Raw genomic sequence first — 23,077 nt, forward strand, 5'->3', positions numbered from 1 at the left:
AAAAGCTCAGCTTTCATAAAATAAAACTGTAATTTAAAATTAATTATTTTTAACTAGAACAAAGACCATTCAATTAGTAAATCCAGACACTAATGAGAAAACATAAAGCTGTCTCATAGTTTTAAAAAATATATTTTGCCATCTTGCTCTGAACAGAACACTCAGATCTCAGGCTACATGTGTATATAATATATCCTGTAGTAAAATCATAATCCAATCATATACCTGACAAATGTATAAAAAAAAAAAAAAAAGTAAAATGCAGGATCATTTTCTCAAAAAGTGATAATCACAACACTTCTCAGTATTGTTACAGGGATCTCAATGAATGGTTTGTGTTAATAAAGGTCCCATGAGGACTAACTCAGATAATTCTGAATGGTGGCAGTTTGATTTTCATATGTTTGTCATTTTAGATATTCTGGTAATTGAAACTTTTTACACATTCAAATATCACTATGTTGTAAGTGTTCACAACATATTCAAAGACAACTGAAATGATGATATTATACTGATGGTGCCACTACGCAGCTTGATGTCGTCTTAAGCTGCAGCAATACCCAAGAACAGTCGCATCATCACAGCATAAGAAACAGCTGGATTTCATCAAACATAAGTTCTCTGACTGTTTGAACACAACCCACAGGTGTCCTCAGACTGAACTGAGTTTTGGGTCACAAGCAGCATGACATGTGAGGCGGGATCACACGATTAGCTGGGGTGTTTATTTAGGTCTCTTTGTGACATGTCATTACAGAGAGAATTACTTCTAAGAAATAATAGGTAGCTGAGAAGCAGAAAAAAAAAAACAATAAATAGATGACAAATTAAATAATATGCTTAAATGACAGAAAAGAGATCTACAGTTTTCTTAAAATTACTTTGTAGTAACAAAGGTGTGTATTCAGAAAAAAATATTTCAGTTTAGCAAACAAAAACAAGAGACTTTTGTTCCCAAAACTGTGTACAAATGTTGTGCCATGGCAAGCAAAGAAAGATTTGCAATTATTAACCAGAGCCAAAATATTTACCATCAATATCTAACCAAAACGTCAAGGCTAAAAAGACCACAAAGCGAAATAACCAAATGAATTTTACAAATTATACAAAAGAAAAAAAAAAAAAAAAAACTTAATATTTTGAATATGATACTATGCACATAATATAATTAGAACAACAGTTGGAAAGTCATGAGAAAACTTACTTAAGCAATTACTTAAAAGTAAAAAAAGAAAAATCAAATGGCCTGCACTTTGGATTTTAATGAAAGAACTTGTAAAACGTTCATTTGTTTCACTTGTGCCTTTGCCAGAAAATTAATTTAACATTTTCGTATTAGGACCACACTGAAAAATAAGTTATCGATATTTTACGTGAATGGGTGAAGAGGTTTTCATTCTCCCAAAATGCTAAAAGCACATTTGTTTAAAAAATAAATAAATAAAATTGCAGTGTCTAAGTGTGCCACTTAGTCTAGCCTATCTGGCCTAAATATTTCATAACCTGAATTAGCCGGGATGACGTGTTCAACACACTCTAAACTAAGGGCCATTTTCTAGGACTTAGGACTATTGTAATGTGACATCACTACCATTATGCAAGTAATAAATGCCTCCTTATGGAAGCTGTGAACACGGCAAGGTGAAAGAGTGTGATGCATTAATGAACTACTAACCCAATCAATGTAAAACAATTGATTGGCCTGTATTCATATTTAGCTTTGAATTAGTGGAAAACCTACTTGCATGATGCCACCCCTCAAGCCCTGTGCTGACACAAACAAATCAGGCTGAAGTCCTGATTTGCTCCTGACGATGTTTAAAGCCAATTTTGATGCCTTATTCGCTATCTTTGTGTTTACATAGTCACGATGTCTGTTTAACAAGATGCAATGTCACACTTACTTCCACAAACACACAACCAGACAACAGTGGGTGATTTATCTCCTACAGAGTGCACTTTGGCTCTGGGAGCAACAAGTCAACATATTCACTCTCCTATATAAACAGGTTGGGCCAGCGGTGCCTCTTATTCTTACCTCCCTTCACACTCATTTCTGGAGAGGAGTACAGTGAGTATGGCAGCATTTACTTTAATTACTGAATAGGGTAGAGTGTGAGACATTTAAAATTGATGCATATTGTGTTAGTTGCTAGAAATCTTAAAGAAGAATGAAAGTTTTGTGAAAGGAGCTGTATGTTTTTTTCATGCTATGAGAAAAAAAAAAAAGAACAGAACAGACTGTAAATACAGTTAAAAATCAGTGGCGACCTATCACTGCACATGAACAAGGAATGACAATGTCTCACCCTAGTGGACGAAGTGAGGTAAACTTTAAATGTCTTAATTCTCTCCCCACTCAGACACGAGTGACACCATGAATAAGCTGCTGGTCATCACTGTGCTTGTTGCACTCTTTGCTCTCAGTAAGTGTGCTCCCAGATGATAAAGTTTAACTCACTATCAATAGAAAATACATCTTATTTTCCTGACAAAATGTGTTGCCCCCCGACCCCTCTGACCTGCTTTTTGTGTGTGTGAAGGTGCTGAAAGCTTCCGCCTGCCGAGGCAGGCCCAGGAGGAGGCAGGGACACTGTCCAAGATCACAGATACCGTCAAGTCCTACTATGACACCGCTGTCAACACCGCCAGTGAATACCTGGAAAGCATCAAGGGTTTGAAGTTAGAGGAAAAGGCAAAGTAAGGCATTTTACCTGCAGCTTTATTTAGCACAAGAAAGATTTTTTTGCTGAAACTCCTTTCCTTTCTTTTTGTGTGTTTCCAACAGAGATCTTTACACTGATACTTCCTCAGCTGTGAGCACCTACTTTGGCATAATGCAGGACCAAATTTACCACATCTTTTACCCCTAGGCCCAGCAGTAAGCAACAACAAATTCCCAATGACTTCAGCTATTTTTATTTCTGACAGTGCAGGAATTTTTTAGCTCCACATGAAAGGCCCAAATGTCATGTGCCATTCTGAACTGAGCTGTATCCAATGTCACTTAAGTGTCTCAAACAGCATCTTCCAAAGTAATGCACCAGGTGCTCTTTGTGGCGCGTTCCTGGGCCACTGCACTGGTGTAAAATGATGATAACCACCCAACACGGAGTGTAATACTTTGAGGGGGGAAGAAAAAAAAAAAACAGCTTGGACAAAAAACCGGAGAGAACAACTTGGCAAGCACAAAAAAGGATAGCGCTGCACTACAATGAGCCAAAATGAAATGTGGACCCCAATACAAATAACACAAATAATTTAATTACCTACTGGTGTGTCAGTTTTCTTATGGCTGCCTCTAATGATCATCCAATGTTCGCAAAATTTATATATTTGTGTCATATCTTGAAATAAAATATTTATATAAAAAAATGTGTGTCTGTGGTTGATAAGTGGAATTAGTTAAGTCAGATACAGTAAACTGTGCACATTTCTCCCGTCTGTCTGTGTTAAGACCTGTGTTTCCTTTCATCTCACTGATGCAAAGGATCACCAGACTTCTATCAGATGCAGCAGCTGTAGAACAGAGGCTTCTGTTGCAATTAATAATGGATGAAAAGACACAACTTGTGATATGCAAGCGCTGAGAAACCAACTGAGATGAATAAACAACAAAGACTGGAGCGGTTGCTTAGTGGATTCTGACAAGCTGTGAATCAAGGATGTTGTGATTTTTAATTAATGCATAAATCTACAACATGTGGCCTCTACTGAAGCTACAAGCAGAACAAAACAAAATAGATTTATTTGCTTTCAGGAATCACTATGTATTGCTGTTACAAAAGATGTATAATCTACCAGAGAGCCACAGGACAAACTGCACATCCTTGTGTATTTTGAGGTCTATAGTATTCTAAAACTTCTTGAAAAATACTGCTATTTTTAATACTGTGACCACATCTATAATCATACAAACCTAATGTAAATATGCTTATATAGAAACAGAATGTAAACAAATTACATTGATTACATTATTGATTAAACTGCATTAAACAAAGTTATGTTAAAAAATTGCATTGACAATTTAAACCATTTAATTACAAGTAAATGTTTTGGGTATGATTATTTTTTTTGAGTGAACTTTATTTTTGATTGATTTGTCTCCAACATTGGCTCTGACAAACCTGACAAATGTGCTCAGATTTGGGCTCTACACCATTTTCATTTCACCCGTGGGTGCATGCAAGTGCTGCAAAATTGGAACGTATATAAAAGGATATCCATGAACAAACAATGTTTTCTTTTCAAATGATCATTTTAGAGACTCAAAGGGGTAGAGAATATTAATAGCAAATATTTTGGTGTCCTAAAAGGGTTGAGGCAATTTATGTTATTTTTAAGACAAGGTTTTTAAAATTGCATCATGGTAAAATATTAACTTTATAAAGAGCTGTGGGTATAATATCCCCACCGCTATCTCCTTTATGATTTCTTCTGCTAGTACTTAGAAAGCTTTATTCATTTATCTCTGACACAATTGTCCATTTTACTGTGCACTTAGCACAGACTAATCATAAAAAATGGTTTTAATATAACGCACTAAACCACAAAATCTGGGCACAGCAGGTCTTTGCTGATCTTAAATCTGTGAAAAACACATAAACTTCACCAAAACACCCTGAAAATAAATGGAATCTGTTATGCCTTTCATATACAATAAATGAGAGTCTGTCCTTGTTCTCACAAAAGGAAATAGAAAGTTACAGGAAACAAGGTGTTGATGATAAGATGTTGAAAAATTTTTCTGATAAGGTTATTACAAAGGTTATGGCTGAACGGGATATGATTTTAGATAGCAATAAAACAGGCAGTTCCACCCACTGTTTTCTAAAAAGCTTACAGGTATAAAGAAGCAAGGGAAATGGTCATTATACATAAGTGGAGCTGCAGAAAGACAGGACAAATACAATTGACATACAGTATGAATCTTCTCCTTCTGGTGGTTGCTTTGGGGCTCACAGGTAGGTACTGTATGTTATATAAACAAAATTAATATGGAATAGCAAATTAGTTTTACTTTGTTTTTTGATGTGTTAAAGGAGCATTTCCCCTGGAGGACAACAAGGTGTGCCAGCGTCACTCGAGACCCTGGCAGGTCTACCTACATGGTGGGCAAACGTCCTGCAGTGGAGCACTAATCAGTGAGCGGTGGATAGTAACCTCCTTTGGCTGTGTATTCAGGTACATGTAACTTCTGGAGGCCAATGAAAGGTTTTGGTGTTTAGTTTAGTGGTAACCTACTTATAATTGTCCATGCTTGTTAAGCTTAGTCAAAGCAAACTATTAGATGTTCAAAGCTGAATTTGTTGTTGTTGTTAAGGAAGGTTTTCATCTACTGGGTATTTAGTATACAACCAATTTATACCAATCCAACAGTAAAATCTCACTAAATTTCACTTCTGTTCCTACTTAATTAAACCACATTCATTAACCTGATGTTGGTGTCTGATTAGGGTTTACTATATGTGAGTCATGGGCCTTTTTTTGGCTGAGGCAGAAATGTCTGCCTGATCATAATAAATTAAGAGGCTCTCTTTGTGTGTCCTTGCAGTTCTGAAAGCACCACTGCTTCTCTTGGAGAACATGATGTGACTGTGGAGGAGGGCACCGAGCAGCACATTCACATTGCTGACATGATCATACATAGCCCTTACCGCTCACCTATCCACAGCCTCGCAATGGTTCGTCTGGCTGAGCCAGCACACTTCAACCAGTACGTCCAGCCCATCCTTCTGCCCAATCATTGCCCACAGCCTGGAGAGACCTGCTATGTCAGCGGCTGGGGCTCCACCACCTCAAATCAATGTAAGTGGATTTAAAGGTGCTACTGTGGCTTTTCCACCTCATTAACCTGCCACTACATTAGAATTTAGGGTAATTGCAGGATAAGTCAGCGTTCCCTAATCCAGTACTCAAATATTCCCTTTTTTTACTCCAGCTCTCCTCTGATCTCCGATTGACAGTGCCCTACATCGGCTGTAGTTAAAGGCCCCTGGAGTTTCGATTGCAAACTAACATATCAAAATGGCATCAGCATAACTTTAAAGCAAAAGCTCAACATTCTAGGAAATGTACTTATTTGTTTCATTGCCAAGACTTTAAGCACTCAAACACACATATGACAAGATATTTAATACATAGGTGGGTGTTTGTCACCTTTTGACAGACTCTAGTTGCTTACCTCGTTTCCACTATTCAGTCAATCTTTCCCTCCAACTCTTAGCAAGAAATTGCATGTATTTGTCAAAATGTTGAACCACTCTAAGGTCAGTCAAACTGTTGAATGTTACCCAGAATGTTAATCTGGGAAGATATAGGATGTATCCTTCTTACTTCCATGTTTTCATCTCGCCTCCGGGAAATATTGGATTCTGATCAGCAGAAACTTGTTAAAATCTCATCATTATTCTGGCCACTGCAGCTCTAACAAAGCATGAACATTCTATTTTAATAACGGCTAGAAATGTCTTTCTTTAATTATAGGAGCTCCTAATTGCCTGTCAAAATTCCTAGCAAATGTTCAAGACTAATTAAAAGAGGTAGACCTTGAAAATAGTATTTACTCAAGGTTTAGACCTTATGCTCCTGTGCAAAAAGTGGCAGTGCATAAAAAAGGCAAGTATTCCATAAACCTGCTAAAGGGAAGGAAGCTGTCGTCAATGAAGAAGTGTCACGATGTGCGATGGTACAGTATATATCAGCACTACTAAACTGTTCTTATATTACAAATTCAGGTGAGAAACCTGTATAATTTAGTCTTACTTTGAAGCAATTGGAGTAATAGCCTGCCTTCCTTCTTTCTGAAACAGATGAGTCCCCTCAGTGCCTGAAGTGTATAACTGTACCCATTGTGGATGACCAGACTTGTATGAACACGTTCCCTGAGTTCCTGTTCTGGAACCCGAGCATGGTCTGCGCAGGTCAAGTAAACACAGATAACTGCATGGTGAGCATGGACACAACCAAAAATAACTGTATCTCTGCATTTCATCTGTGTTATGCAGTTTTCCATCCTTCCTCCCAGCAATCTATTGTATCATAGCATTTTTACCTCATTTCAACTCATCTGCCTGAATTCACCCACAAAAAAACAGATTATCTCACTTTTTCCCCTCTCTCCAGAATGATGGTGGCAGTGTGATGGTGTGCGATGGCCACCTGCAGGGTGTGCAGTGGTATGGAAATGGCTGCAGCAACCCAGCTGACCCCACCGTCTATACCAAGCTGTGCAAGTACACCGACTGGATCAACACAGTGATGGAACGCTACACAACCACTCCACCAACTGAAACCACTCCAGGCATGATAATATGAGGCAGAAGAGAGGCATTTATTCACAAACAAAATCTAAACACTATAAACACCTCTTGACCACTATGCAGGGTAGGTCTTGAATCTAGGTTAGGAGTTGCATATTTACTGAACTGACAACTGTAAACTTTGTTTACTGGCTAAAACAAAGCAGGATAATCTGCATGCAAACTCAAAAACGCAGGCATAAACAAAAAAATGTAAGCAGGTAATGATGACACATTCTATCAATACCAACTGTTAACAAGCGTGCATCAGTTTTATAAGATGAAAAAACTGTAGCCCATTGCTGTTTACAGTTTGAGCTGTTGCCATGAGGTGTGCAAAAAGATCTATTAATTAGGATTTGACATTTTAAAAATTATTAGTCTAATTATTAAAATAACGTCAGGAAGAAAACTGACATACTTTATAGGAATGTTTGCCATTTTGCAAATAATGCAATAATGGAAATACTGTTTTGGAAGGAATGAATTAGTTCTTGTTTATCACAGTTATGAAATTCATAACAAAACCCAAATGGAGTCAAACTGAATGACCTCAGTAATGTTTGCCTGGGAATTTTGCATTATGTAAATTATGTGAAAAGATGAACAGCAATAATATGAAGCACCACTAGATGGGGGTAACACCAAATGATAAAGAAGTCCTAAAGAAATGAGAGAGAGAGAGAGGGGGGGAGGGAGGTACGAGGTCTGGGTGCTCATTGCAATACGGACAGGTGATGTGAATCTAACATTCTTTGCAAGGTTTTGTCTGAACTCTGATCTGAGATCTAAGCTCCTCCATGACATCAATACATTTGCACAAATATGTCACAGCAATAAACACAAGAACCTAATGTGATACACAATGAGTACAAAGGAACTGAGGAACACATGGTGGAGCTAGAGGAGCTAGAAGCGCGCACACACGCACATACACGCAAAGTGTGACTGACAGCTGTGTCCATAATCACCTAGGCAGTAGAACGCAGGGGCCACTCTGCCATCTGTTCTCAGCCTTTCTCTCGCATCCCTCACCCTGCTCTCCCCATTCTCCCACCTCAGCTAGAGAGAAGGCAAACTGGGGGATGACTTTGGTAGCTGGGTTGTCACTTTAGAAAGCAGTGTGATATTAACTGGTGTGGGTTTATGAAGCTGTTGTTTGTTTTTACTTCCAGTTTGGATAACCATTGTTTATAATTCTGCAGGATTTGACTGAAACGACTTTAGCTAAACAGCTACTGTGTCAGTAATTGCTAGCTTTTGTAATACAAACAATAGATATTTCACTTATTCTCTCAGGGTAGATACCAAATACAAGCCTGAAATCCTGTGGGATTCCCCCCCAAATACTAACTTTGGTCTCTTTGTATACTAAATCCCAAATAACCTACAGTCTTTTACGGTTTGTGATGGTTTACATTCATCTAAAGAAAACATGGTTTCTAGTTTGCCAGTCTGCTTTGGAGATATAATGCATCTCCCTAATAATTTGCAATTTGAACTGAGATTGAATTTCTGGATGTACAGTCAGATATTGCCTCCCCTGTGATTTATAGTGTCTCTATTAATCAAAATAAACATTTTTCCCATGCTTTAGACCAAACATCCATTCTATCTTTCCTTCATGTGGATCCCAAAATAATCAAATATTCTTTACTTTTTTTAAAAATTTTATATGTATATATATATATATATATATATTTACTAATATTCAATATTAACATACTTACATTCTCATAGCACACCATCTCCTCCAGGATGTTTTTAAACCTACCAACTTACAGAGCTGAATACAGGTCCATAATTCTTTAGCAAAATGTTATTTCCTCCATAATTGAACTTAACTCTAAAGTCCATGGTGAATTATGCAATTAACTCCAATGAGAATTAGAAATCTGAGAATTGAAATTAGTTATCTTACATGCTTCTGCAAACACCACAGCCCATTTATTCTGTGTAATTTCTAGTTTAAATTCAAAGCTTTATATCTTCTGCAAATAAAGTGGGTGGAAGCCATTTAATAAGGTTAAACAATGACATACAGTGGGAAGGCGATCCCTGAAGAACCAACAGCTGCGTCAGGGTTTTGAGTATCTTGAGCCTGGTGATTAATGAGAGTCTGCAACTCCATAAGACAGTACTTTGGCACAGTAGTGCTTGGAGCCAAATGCTAACATCAGCATGCTAACATTCTCACAATGAAAATGTAAACTTGATAATGTTTAGCAAACCTATTTTAAGAAGAACTATATATATATATATATATCTATATATATATATATATATATGCGTTATTGTTTATATTGTGGAATTATAGAGTCTTATGGCCGTGGACACAAAACACTTCCTGAATCTCTGTCTTGGCTTTAATTCAATTCAATTTTATTTGTATAGCGCCAAATCATGGTCCTCAAGCAGTCTAGGCCTGTAGCAGCATAACTAAGCGATGGTTCAGGGTTACCTGAAGCCAGCCCTAACTATATGCTTTGTCAAAAAGGAAGGTTTTAAGTCTAGCCTTAAAAGTATAGAGAGTGTCTGCCTCCTGAACCCAGGCTGGGAGCTGGTTCCACAGGAGAGGAGCTTGATAGCTAAATGCTCTGCCTCCATTCTGCTTTTGGAAACTCTTGGAACCACAAGTAGACCTGCACTCTGAGAGCGAAGTGCTCTATTGGGATAATATGGTACTATGAGGTCTTTAAGGTATGAAGGAGCTTGATTATGAAGGGATTTGTATGTGAGAAGAACGATTTTAAATTATATTCTGTATTTTACAGGCCAATGAAGAGAAGCTAATATAGGAGACATATGATCTCTCTTGCTAGTTCCTGTCAGGACTCTGGGTGCAGCATTCTGGGTGAACTGGAGGCTTTTTATGGAGATACTGGGACATCCAGATAGTAATGAGTTACAGTAATCTAGCCTTGAGGTAACACATGCGTGGACTAGTTTTTCTGCGTCATTTTGAGACAGGATCTTCCTAATTTTGGCAATGAATGCAGCACTAAGGTCTAGGAGGACAAGTATAGAAACAAGTCCATTATCTGAGGCTAAGAGAAGATTGTTGGTGACTTGTAACAGTGCTGTTTCTGTACTATGATGTGCTCTAAATCCTGATTGAAAATCTTCAAATAGTTCATTCCTGTGTAAGTGGTCTGATAGCTGCTTAGCAACAGCTTTTTCAAGAATTTTAAAAATAAATGGTAGGTTGGATATTAGTCTATAATTAGCCAAGACCCCTGGATCAAGACTAGGCTTTTTGGGTTTGATTACTGCAGTCTTAAAGGCCTGTGGTACGTAGCCTGATACTAGAGATAAATTTACTAAGTCTAATAAATATGAGTTAGTTAATGGCAGGGTGTCTTTAAGCAGTCTAGTCGGGATGGGGTCTAAGAGACACGTTGATGATTTAGATAAAGCAACTACTGATGAAAATTCAGAGAGATCTATGGGAGAGAAGCAGTCTAAACATAACTGAGGTCTTACAGATGATTCAAGAACTACTGTAGTAGAAGATTCATTTATTGCAGGTATAGGAAGCATCTGCCGAATTTCGTCTCTAATAGTTGTGATTTTATTTGTGAAGAAACTCATCACTCCTGAGAGCTAAGGGAACACTGGGCTCAACAGAGCTGTGATTTTTGTCAGCCTGGCTACAGTGCTAAAAAGAACCCTGGGATTGTTCTTATTTTCCTCTATTAGTGATGAATAGTATGCAGTTCTGGCTTTACGGAGAGCTTTTTTTATATGTTGATAAACTGTTTTTCCAGGCTAGATAAAATTCCTCTAAATTTGTGGAATGCCACTTCCTTTCCAGCCTTCGTGATGCCTGCTTTAACGTACAAATATGTAAATTATACCATGGGGCTAATCTCCTCTGATTCACTAGCTTCTTTTTCAGAAGGGCCATAGTATCAAGCGTTTCACGCAGTGACGCTACAGCACCGTCAACAATATGATCAATTTGGTAGGGAGTGGGATTGAGGCAGCTGCCCTCCACTGTGTTGGCACATGGCATAGATGTAAATAAAGATGGAATCATTTCTTAAATTTAATAACAGCGTTGTCACATAAACATCTGCTGTAGTGGTTTCTTCCAAATGCTGCATGATCCATCATCTTAAATTCAAAAGTTATTAAAGAATGATCTGACAAAATAGGATTTTGGGGCAACACTATTGTTCAATGTTCAATTTCGATGCCATAGGTCAGAACAAGATCAAAGGAGTGATTGAAACAGTGGGTGGGTTCATTAACATTTTGAGTCAAACCAATTGAATCTAATATTGAATTAAATGCAGTGCTGAGACTATTATTTTCAACATCTACATGAATGTTAAAATCTCCCACTATAATGGTTTTATCTGAACTAAGCACTAGCATCCTCCTCTCTGATACAGCCTCCAGACTGTCCAGTCCCAGTCCAATAGCAGATTTTGCCTTCCTGATCAACTTGTTTAGCCTGTTGGCCTCACCAGCCTTGATGCCACCTCCCCAGCACACAATGAATATGTCATATTTATTTATTCAAATATTATTTATTCACTGAATAAAGTGAGCACACATAATGAAACGGTTAAGAATGGCATTAGTTTTACCAGTATTTGGTCATAAACCAAGTACTGGACAACGTAAATTTCTATCTGATGATTGCATTACAAAAGTTAATGAAACAGTAAAGTGCTAAATTACACTGCTGGCACCTTTGATATCTGAACCATATGTCACGGCAAACCAGCCACCACAGAACAGCTAAAATAATCTCACTTTATAATAATGATACAACTGTGTTGATGTATTGTAAAGTTGGTTCCTGAAACACGGCTGCAGTGAGAGTGAAACACTTTTTTGGCCTGTAGAAGTCAGATGCACCTTTCTAAGATCCCCCACAGAATTTAATGAGCCATCACAATAAGCAGTTATGAAGACAATATGACCTTGAAGGTCATAGGGATTTGTAAGTCATGAAAAATATTCTAGACACAATCTCCAACAGAGCACTCTGCTACTCTCTATTCCTCTTATTTATCCCTTCCACACAGAAATCCATACATCAAAATCTGACAAACTGTGGAATCCCCTCTCTCTCCCAGTTATCTATAATATCCTTAGATTTATTAATGGTTAACCATCACCCCTTTCCTTTCTGCCTCACTCCCTGATTTCCAGATACTTTAAATTATTTTCCAATTCCTAAATGTCCTCCCCTTTTCCCCTTTCTCTTCTGGCTATTATAGTTTAGGCATGCATGCCTGACTCACATTGAAAATAAATATCATCCACAACTGCCCAAACAACATGGCATAAACTGATTAATGAGGGAATTAAAATGAATGATGGTTCATAGGTGGAAATCTTTTTCCTTGGGCTGTGGCAGTGCTTATCAGTGGTTGGTACAATATCTGTAGTGAAAACGTGAGCCTTCTCCCTCCCTCCTTCCATCTCCCTCCACCACTCTTTTTCTCTGGCAAACTGTCGCCATCACTCATCGCTTGGCTTACATTCCCAACATTCCCCTGTGGCACCTGGCTCATGAGAGAAGAAAAGTGATGAACACACACTCAAAGTCACATTCACAAACAGAAAGTGCACATTGCACACACTCATCCCACCATAACACACTTTTTCTTCCTAATAACTGGCAGATCATTTTCACAGAGATGTAAATGAATATGGGAAACTGACTTAGATTAGCACAAACCTGGGCATGTATGCATCTGGGTGGGTATGTACTCTACATAAAATATGTTTGTGTGTGTGAGTACCTCTATTCACTAGGCTAATGCATCATTGGGAATGGCACAAGCCAAGTCAATCATGCTGGATTTCTCCCTGTTGTCCCATCGAGACCTGTAGCTCATCAGGGGAGATAATTAGCCTGAAGAGCTTTAATGATACTTGCCTAATAGTTACAAGAGCACACTGAGAGGCAGCAGTGTGTGTGTATTTTTGTGCATTATGTGTGGGATGCAGCATGTAAAAAAGGTGTGGGCTGCATCTGAGAGGTGGTGCATAAGCGAAAAAGTGATTAAAACCATGTTTTAGTACTTGCGTTTATGAGTGTGTGTAATAAAAGAAAAGCTGAGGGAATAAGGCATATTGTAGCTATCAGCCTCCAACCCACATGCATATATAGCCACAATCTTTGTACCTCAGTCTTTGTTTGAAGAGAATGCATTTCATCATTCGTTACCTCAATCTTAACCTTCTGAGCTAAAGGCCTACCCTAAACTAAACCTTAATCCCCAAACCAAGATTTAACTCTTAAACAGCCCTTTGAGGTTGTTTTTGCTTTCCTCCCACTGCTGTTGTTGGTGTTACAGTGGAGCAGTGAGTTCGCTCATGCCCGCTGCACGATCCAACCTCAAACACAAACACAGTGTGTGTTTGTGTGTGAATGTGTGTCTGAGAGACAGACAGAGATAGAGGTGGGGGAGGCATTATGCACTTGCATTAGAAATTGCTCTGCATTTAAATGCGCACTTTGGTGGACTATTTAGTAAATGCTTCTACAAAGTGCACTGCAGTCCCATGAGTGCATGTGTAGACAATAATGGGGACACTGGATGCACTGTAACTTCACTGCTGAACACAACAGCAGAGCATGTGTTTGGGCTTTTTTTTAATATAGGTAAAAATCATACATATGTTTTTTTAGCATTTGTGAGTTCACAAATATCTATTAACTGCAACAGAACCCAAAACAGAACATTTTAAACATTTTAACATTCACCATGTCAGTTATGAGTATTAGGAGCATAAAAGGCAACAACAGAAAACAAAACACAACCCTTATCCAGAAAACCATTTGAGACTGTCCCTTTAAGGTATATCTGATGGGGGATGAGAGTTATCATTAATATTGGTATGGATTTTTTTCAGAAAAGCAATAAAGCAGTAGAAATTAAATTTTATAAAATAATTACATTTATTCCACAGGGAAAACTTGATTCTTCAGAGGTGGAGGGTAATCAACAAATCATCAGCCAAAGCTGTACTGAGCGTGTTTCAAATATTCCAACATTGGATTAAAATTCTGGGCTGTTATAGGACTTTGAGCAAGCAATAAACTGTCTTTAAAGGCACACTCAGTGTTTTCAGCATCTCCAATATGCCAAAATAATCAGCAGGGGATCAGGTAATACCAACATTAGAAAAAAATATTGGAATATTTCTTTCATACTTTAAAGTGCAAGTCTACATTTTTAATCACCAGTCCTTTTTGTGATCAAAGTACAAATCAAGGTTTTAACCTTAACAGTGAAGTGATTTTGTGCCACAAAATTTCATTCTTTCAAACAGTAAAGGGATAGGGAAGAGAGAAGTGACCATATGTAACCATGTTACTGTGTCTGTGTGTATACATGGCTACAATTACACACATACAGTAATGGCACAGGCACTGACTGATCTCGAAATCTATCAGTATATGACACGTGGAAGGTCGAGATCACATGCATGTGCTCTGAAAATGCATTAGTACCGATAGCATTCAGGAAGATCAAACACACACGCACGCACACACAAGCACACACTTTTAGTAATGGTTTTCTCAAAAAGGGGCCACAACTACAAAGCGGTAAACTCCACAGGGAATCCATTTGCCTTCACTTGCAATCATCATGCATTTCTCTAAAAACGCCATGGACCAGTACTGTTGCCATGGATACACAACGCCTCATCCCTTCCTCTTACTTTGTCATTTTTCAATTTTTCTGGAAGACCTGTAATCCCTATGGATTAGTTAACTCTCCTGAAAGAACAACAGAACATGTTTCATGCATTCAAGTATGTCTTCAAATGAAAATGTGTGGGAAGAATGCAGTAAGAAATCTTTACCTGAGAGCACACATAAGCGAGAGAAAAAAAATTGTTTTAAAGATTCTAAACAAAGATATTCAATGTGTAATACTGCGAACAGCTGCTCACCGCAGTGAACAGACGATATGTAACGTATGTGTGACTCCTTACAGCCATGGACACACAAACTGCCACACACACATCTCCAAGCAGAGCGAGATGTCCCATCGCTAACACCAGGCAAGACTGACATACTCCCCTGAGCTAAGCTGGAACTCATTGATAGCTCTGTCACATAACAGAGAAGTCTACTCATATATCACTGCAAACCTGGAAACTTCCTGCCTACAGACAAATGTCATCCACAGAATTCTGAAAATGCCACAGACAATTACTTTTCTGAGATTTAACAAAAAGCCGAACACCTGACTGACTGAGCATTCCTACTTCATGCTTGCAGAACATAACACATCATTTGGCAAGATTCTTTTTTTACGTCTGGGAGAGAGTGTATGCGTGTTCTTTCTGAATGAAAACAAATATGGTCACCTACTTGTCAAATTAACTACACAGTCTGCACAATCCAACCTCTTCTTCAAGACACAAGAACCAATCTGAACACTGAGAAACTAATTTCTTTAAAAAATCCCTAACATATCCAACTGATATTTATGTGTTAATGCCACATTTTTTTTCATAGAAATGTTCCCCCTTTCTTCGGCATATTCCACTGTGTACTGGTAACTGGTTTGGCTCGAAAACCTTACCAAATTTCCTTTAAGGTATGGTTATCTATGGCTAAAGGGCATTTAATTTTTTTCTGTACAGCCATGATGGCTATCACTGCTAAGACCCAACTTCCATTTATTTTAAGGAAACTGCTCTTTGCTGCTGCCACAAGACTAAAATGCAAAATTTACGGTGCAACAACGGATTTCTTTGTGGATCGGACTGCTCCCTTAAGGGTTTATCAGCAAATCTAAAATCTTTTAAAGGTTCTGTGTAGACTGAATCAATACTCCACTATACATTTTGTCAATAAAGCAAATGTAACAAAACTATCACTGATGTATAAGGACACTATTATTTTCAAATACGTATTTTTACATTTCAGTGTTACATCCTAGGGGTGGGGTAACACATGGCTAACCAGGAAGGGGTTAAGGTAAGAAAAAACAAAGACACAATGAGGTTGCGAACAGAAAACATTTTATTCTGTTTCTGTATTCTGATTTTGTTAAACAGAAAACAGTTTATTCAGAAACAATAACAATGGGTAACTAAAGACGGACCATTCAAAAGTGAGAGCCGAGGACCAACCATTCAGGGTAAAAAACGCAGGGTAAGAATAACACAAACGGAAATCAGCTTCCACACTGGGAGCACTCTCTTCAACCAGTGGACCACACTGCAACAATAACCTGAGAACGCCAAGCAAAGATAAACACCATGGCCAGGCACAAGAACAGAGATCACGACGTTACTGCACTAGGTAGGAGTCAGGAGACACGCATGCTCTGAGAGACACCGAACCACCGACCACCCACTGAGACTCCCTTCTCCGGGTATTTACACTCTCATTCTGATGGTAGATGGGTGACAGGTGCTTTGCTGAAGTCAGCGGCACCGAGGGGGTGGTACCTGCAACACACACAGCACCTGGCGACACCCCAACCTCTCTACAGCCGTAAAATTCAGCAAAACCAAGCACAGTGACATACTGTCACGTTTGGACAAATGTCCCCTCTAACCCCCTCTAACAGTGTTCCTAGTGTAGCATAACAGCTATCCTTTGAAATATAAAAGCTGACCCTGGTATTGACCCTGTGAGGCAAAGGTTGACTTCGTGAACATAGTTCTCTGTAGCAATTTTCAAAACTATTCTGCCGCATGAAGCCCAGGCACACATGCACTGAGGGGAAGGAGGGATGCAGAGCACATACAATTAGTAAGGAATGTTAGCCCCAGGAACCCATCCACAATGACCCTTACCCTGCTCAGAAAACCGACAGCTTTTCTTACTGTACAGGTTGTGACTAGAGGGCCAAAAAATTTTCGTACAACTCCACAAAAGTTAAGGAAGTTTCATACAGTTGTAAATAAATCAAAGTTATATATACAGTACCCAGCTTGTGGCAGAGGGAGGGAAGTCTGAAGGTTTTGGAAGTAAATAATTTACATAACCACACAGAGTAGCTAAGCATCTATAAAATAAATCATACAAACACACCCTTTAACTTCTTTTCTGCCTCTGTGTGTGTTTGTGTACAAGAGAAAAAGAGACATAAAGAGAAAGAGAAAGAGAGAGAGAGAGGCAGAGAGCGAAAAAGGTTATGCACAGCTATGTCCCCTGATCCAGCATAAAGTGCACAGGTCTGATAAGCTGATAAGGAGCAGGCTGAGAGAAAAAGTAGGCATCTGTACTTACATAAAGAGGTGATGCAGGAGTCAGGAAACCTTGATGCAGGTAGACACACAGCAGCTGTCTGTGACTAAACTGTGTCTGTGTCATGTTTTCTATTACTGCACAGAGCAGTTTGATAAGACCCCTCTGGCTCTGTAATAAGCAGTGGTCTCTCATCACTAGATAGCAGGTAAGTTTTTTTCCATTAGGGTAAAGGAAGTCGGAAAGGTCACAGGAGTGAATGAATGGTATAAAATAGAAGCTGAGGTGAAAGGGGGAGATTGAAATGAAAAAGGGAGTATAAAGGAGGTGGGGGAAAAAAGGAGATAAGGCCTATCCAGGTTACACTTCCCTCATACTCCTTTTACAACACAAGCATTACACGAGACTGTTTATTCCGACAGCGGGAGAGACGAAACATAGACGAGATATAATGGAAAAGCTCCATTAGTAAGTCAGTGGAGCATATGATAGTAATTATCAGATGTACTCTTGGGATGTTCTAAGTCACACTCACTGTCACTACTGTTACTGTTACAACACACCAGGGAAACAATCACTTTTCACTGTGTGTGTGAGCGAGTGTGATCATGTGTGAGTATGCATATGCATATGTAATGGAATGAGAACAAAAAGGCTGTAAGGTGTGAGGTATAATTTCTACAATAGGATTTGGAGAACAAGCTCCACTTTCATTGCACTACTCAACTCAACATGCTTCTAGGTATGTGTTGCATTGCAGGAGCCTTGGTTTAACACATACAAGCGCCACATGAAATATTAGTACTGAGCGGGTGTAACTTTAGTTTCTGTGTATGCTGATGTGGAGATATGTCTCTGAGTGTAAATCATCACCAAAAACATTACTGTGCAACTGTGTGTTTTATCCTCCAGACAGCTGCTGTGCTATAACGTTAGCCAATGGGAGAAGCCTATAGCATGGTGAAAGGTTCACAGAGAAGCAGCGCTCAACAGCTGCTCCTCAGCTCCTCTGAGCCCTTCTCCCACTTTCCTCTTCTTTTACCACTAACTTTCTTCTCTGATCCTCTCTTTCTGTCTCTCACTACTAGGCCCCATGTGATTTTTTGCCTTTAGCTACACTTTAAATCCAGCTGGGTGCAAACACAAATGCAGGAGTATAAGTATACAGCATGCAGTATTATATCATAATTTAGTATGCCAATGAAGCAGTTTATCACAAGATTTTACAAAGATGCTGATCTAATCGATAGTTTTAAGTAAAAACTAGTTATTTTTGAGACGGTAGTAATAACTTAGGATAAAACTCAAACTGTGTGTCTGTTTCTACATTTGAGCTGATTATTTTTGTCACAATGAACTTAACCACAATGACCAAAAAGATAAGAGTCAAAGTGAAAGCTGTGAAACTCTTGTGAAGAAATGCATCCTGGCAGTGGCCAGTGAAAACTTTAGATAACACTTTATTTTATGGGTGTGTAAAATTCGATTTGATTTCCAAATAATACTACAATAAATAAAGTAGACATTTCTAGGAAAGGACAGTAATTTGGTACTAAGTCACATCCAACTAACTAAAGTAAATAAACAAAAAAAAAAAAATCAATAGATTTAAGAATGCCTGAGTGTATCTGAGCATTATTTACAATGATGATTTGAGTTTTCTTTATTTCCTACCAGCTTCTACACCTACTAAATGTCAGCCTGACATAATACAGCTAAGTCCGGTTAACTCAAATGTTTTAAGGCTCCATAGTCTTTTGTACTGTCAGCCTCCAATGAAACTCAACCAAACAGACCTGACTTTGTCTGCATTTAGGTACCTGTTAGTGACATTTAGTGTGTTAGCCTAGTAGAGTTCATGGGGATTTAAATGGTTCTGGGTAATAAAATCATCCTGCCCTTGTGTTTTAAATAGTTTAACCAAATCCTGTAGTCGACCTCAGTCTGTCATGGAAAATTTAAATGACCTTTGACCCTTGTAGATTGATTCACACTCACCATTATCTGATTAACTTAGCTGAATGCAGACAGAGAGTAAAGCACATAAACGCAGGTTTCACTCGTTACGTTTTTACCTCTACACATCAATATTGCATATTTATTCTTTTTTCTCCCTCTTTATAGTTTATAAACCCTGCTGGAAATTCCATCCCACTCTGTTGTATTTGCCGTTCATTCCATCACAGACAACTCAAGGTAGCCTAACCAATTAAAATTAAAACAAATCCAGCTGTGCCTTAATAACCAAACATCCCACAGGCGGTCTGGAACTCCTGAGTGAGTGAGTGAGTGAGTGAGTGAGTGACACACACACACACACGTACGCTGAAGCTCTGGCGATGGGGAATCAGGTGCCACACAGTTTAATAGCACACTCACAGATACAATCAATGAAATAAAATTTCCATGCTGTGAGATAGATATCAGAAATACAGCAAATAAATGCAGGCTCACACAGGTAGTGCATACACACACTATACCCACTGAGTACACAGGTATCATCTCGCTGTTCTGCCTCTCATAATTGCACCCAAATAGTAAACACATTCCGGCCACACAGGATATTAAACCTTAGGAGTGAGGGAGATAAACACATTCATCATACAAGCGCTCTTTCATTCTTTATCCCTTTCTATACACCTTCACTCTTTCCCTCCCTCTATCTCCTGCTTCATATTTTAGAGCCCATATTTGTTTAAAGCCCAGAGTCAAAGCAGATTTATGACATCTTAACAAGGCCTCTTCTGTTTTGTCCTTCGCCACTAATCACTACTCTCATTTCCTCTCATCCTGACAGTAACTCCTCCTCCCACCTCATCTCTTCAACTTGCTTCTCTCCCCCTTCTCTGCCTTTTAGAAAAGGCTTTCTAGCAGTTATTGGCCTTGTTCTATTCCTCCCTTGCTACAGCCAACCCTCTATTCATCTCTACATCCATGCTGATCATCTTCTTGCCTCATTACTCTTGGGGTTGTGTGTGAAAACTTGTGTGTTGCTGATTATGCAGGATGATAGAGCACATATTGTGAGTCAGGCTGTCACCAAAGCCTTGTTCAACCTGGATCCATCTCAGTAGTGCTGCATAAAGAGCAGTGTGTCTGTATACTGAACTGATCCTGATCCAAATGCTACTGAGTGCCTAACAGATCCAGGTCGAGCAGGCAGAGAGGACAGGCAGTGGCTGTCATCCCTCAGTAGGCTGACACTAAATGGCTAAATCAGTTTAAAGCTACTGTAACTAAACCCAGTACAAGAAGCAGGCAGAGGGAGGGAGGGGAGAAGGGAAGGACACTGGGAGAGAATGACAGTAATCCCCCTTCATTGTCAGGAAGGCTGAAAAGCACTGACCCCCTCATTTCTTTGTAAAACAAAAGGAGAGGATCACACACACCAGCAACAAGATATACAAGCCTGTGATCCATATCACACTCTGATTTTACAGTGCTTATGAATACATTTCATACATTTAACGTTATTCATCACAGAAAACATGATCCCAAAGAAAAGCTTTTAACACAATGATCTAATATGTTTCAAATTAAAAGCTGAGTTTATAAGTAATTAAGCAAACTTTTTCTCAGGTCAGCACACACTGGGGTTTTGCTGCAGTTATGTTTGTAAGTACATTTATTCAGAAACTCTAGTACATTTCTACATGCACTTCATTTGAATGTCCCATATCCTTTTACTCTACACATGGATACTCCATTACAATTGACAGGGAAATGCCATATTTTGACCCCACTACATTTACAGTTCTTGACAGCTGTACTAGTTACTACAGATGCAAAATATCACCAATATTGAATTATTATGTGTTTTTAAAGCATCCATGCTACTGTCACTTTGACAGGCAGCTTGCGGTGCTAATGTTAGCAGACTTCAGCTGTGTATGTTACATTATTGAACTAGTTCACCGACTTAAATAAGCGTGTCCATTTATACTGTCATTGATGCGCTTGCTTACCCGAAGTTTGATGGAGTGTTAATTTTCCTTGGAAAGCATCGATGGTGGAGACTGGTTTGCTAGCCAGCTTTGCGTTAGCATAGCTAACGTACCTTAAAGCTAAGTTAAGCTAAGATAGGCAACGCTAAATTACAGCTTTTACCTCACTAAGTGAATCTCCTGATTGGTCAAAGTTGTCCTATTTTTTAAATTTCTGTTCTTGTCTCACATGCTAAGTTGTCCACTGGTTTATGTTAAGCATTAACCTGATATTGCTCATTGTTGTACAGTGTGTGAATCTTACTAGCTTAGCCAGCTACAAAGAATGCGCAGCTGGAACCCCGCCATAAAGTCTTTTCCCCGGTCTCAAAAGAGCCGGGCCAAAGACTTTATCTGCAATGGGGCGGGTTTCGCACTCCAGTCGTTCAGTCAGATTTAAACAAGCCTTACACATATGCACTGACTCGTCCACAACGTTTTTTATTGCCAGTTCCAAGCCCACAAATCTTTGTATCACTGGCTTTTGCTGTTTACCCTGCTCTGAAATATGCACAGCACTTGCGATAACACCGACTAGCTTGCAGTATGGTGTCTACGCTACCGCACGCCATTCGCTGGTCTTACTGTCGCTTGCTTTCGTCATATCGTTCGTTTCTCTAATTGGTTTATTCTGCGTCCATTGGCCCGCCCCCTGGAAATCCATCTCAACCGAAGAGATGCCAGACTAGATTAGGAAAAGTCTGGCTGGCCAGGCTAGAATCTTGCTGCTGGGCTGTGAGGACGGGACATTACTGCTGGCACGTTAAAGCAAAACAATAAAGTTAATAAAGCTAATAAATAATATGACAAATTTCTTGTGTTGTTGAGTAAGGTATTGTTTATTACTTTTTCAGTTAATATAACTGATAAAAAATTATGATAAACTAAATATGACTTTATTAGAAATATTAAAGAAATGAAAGAAAATTAAATGAGAATTGTACCTTTGTGTTTCTTGTGGCCACAGCGACCATTGAATTATATGGCATCTGTTTAAAAAAGTTACTTTTAATCAAAAAATTTTAATTTGATATGCCTCCTTTCAATAACATTAGACATTCAGGTACCAGTGTCAACAGGTTTGTATTGCTTTTCAGCTTCATTATCAACATTTTTAAAGGCCAGACATTCTCTATCTCAAGAATTCAGTTTATCCAAGAGATCTTTCCAATTGTTCAGTTGCAGGCTTTCCAGTAAAACCACTTAAAATGCTCACATCCTCACCTCCATCACATCAGTGAGGGATGCCACTAACTCAGTTATTTATGACTTCCATAAATTCTCTCTCTCTCCACCCATAGTCTTACACTTCTCACTATCTTCTGTGCTGCTTTGTATTCTGAACACAGATCAATTTCTCCTGGTCACACTGATGAGAGAATTTTAATTTCCTAATGGAGAACAAGCAGAGCAGAGAGTGATAAGCCCATAACCAGAAAGCCTGTCTAGGTGTTGGGAAAACCTGTCACAAAGTGGTGTAGGGTTAGCAGACAGTTATGAAAGTGTCATGTAACATTTTTAATGTGCAGAATAAAATACTCTATTTTAGATTTTAGATGAATTGCTTCATCCAATCTCTTGATTAATGGTCGGTTTTGATAAATGCATTT

The 23,077-nt window shown here is 38.7% G+C and overlaps 2 protein-coding genes across 2 annotated transcripts; both read left to right on the plus strand.

Annotated features, from left to right (window-relative positions):
• Positions 1-1,992: 1,992 nt before the first annotated feature.
• On the plus strand, positions 1,993-3,367 carry apoc2 (apolipoprotein C-II). The gene is made up of 4 exons (XM_026317367.1): positions 1,993-2,071; positions 2,364-2,426; positions 2,544-2,700; positions 2,789-3,367. The coding sequence occupies exons 2-4, from the start codon at positions 2,378-2,380 to the stop codon at positions 2,871-2,873; spliced, it is 291 nt and encodes a 96-aa protein (XP_026173152.1). The 5' UTR covers positions 1,993-2,071; positions 2,364-2,377; the 3' UTR covers positions 2,874-3,367.
• Positions 3,368-4,895: 1,528 nt separating this feature from the next.
• Positions 4,896-7,703, plus strand: LOC113136529 (trypsinogen-like protein 3). The gene is made up of 5 exons (XM_026317412.1): positions 4,896-4,964; positions 5,043-5,184; positions 5,555-5,808; positions 6,813-6,949; positions 7,126-7,703. The coding sequence occupies exons 1-5, from the start codon at positions 4,925-4,927 to the stop codon at positions 7,315-7,317; spliced, it is 765 nt and encodes a 254-aa protein (XP_026173197.1). The 5' UTR covers positions 4,896-4,924; the 3' UTR covers positions 7,318-7,703.
• Positions 7,704-23,077: the final 15,374 nt, after the last annotated feature.

This window comes from Mastacembelus armatus, chromosome 16 (assembly GCF_900324485.2).
Source record: "Mastacembelus armatus chromosome 16, fMasArm1.2, whole genome shotgun sequence".
NCBI lineage: Eukaryota > Metazoa > Chordata > Actinopteri > Synbranchiformes > Mastacembelidae > Mastacembelus > Mastacembelus armatus.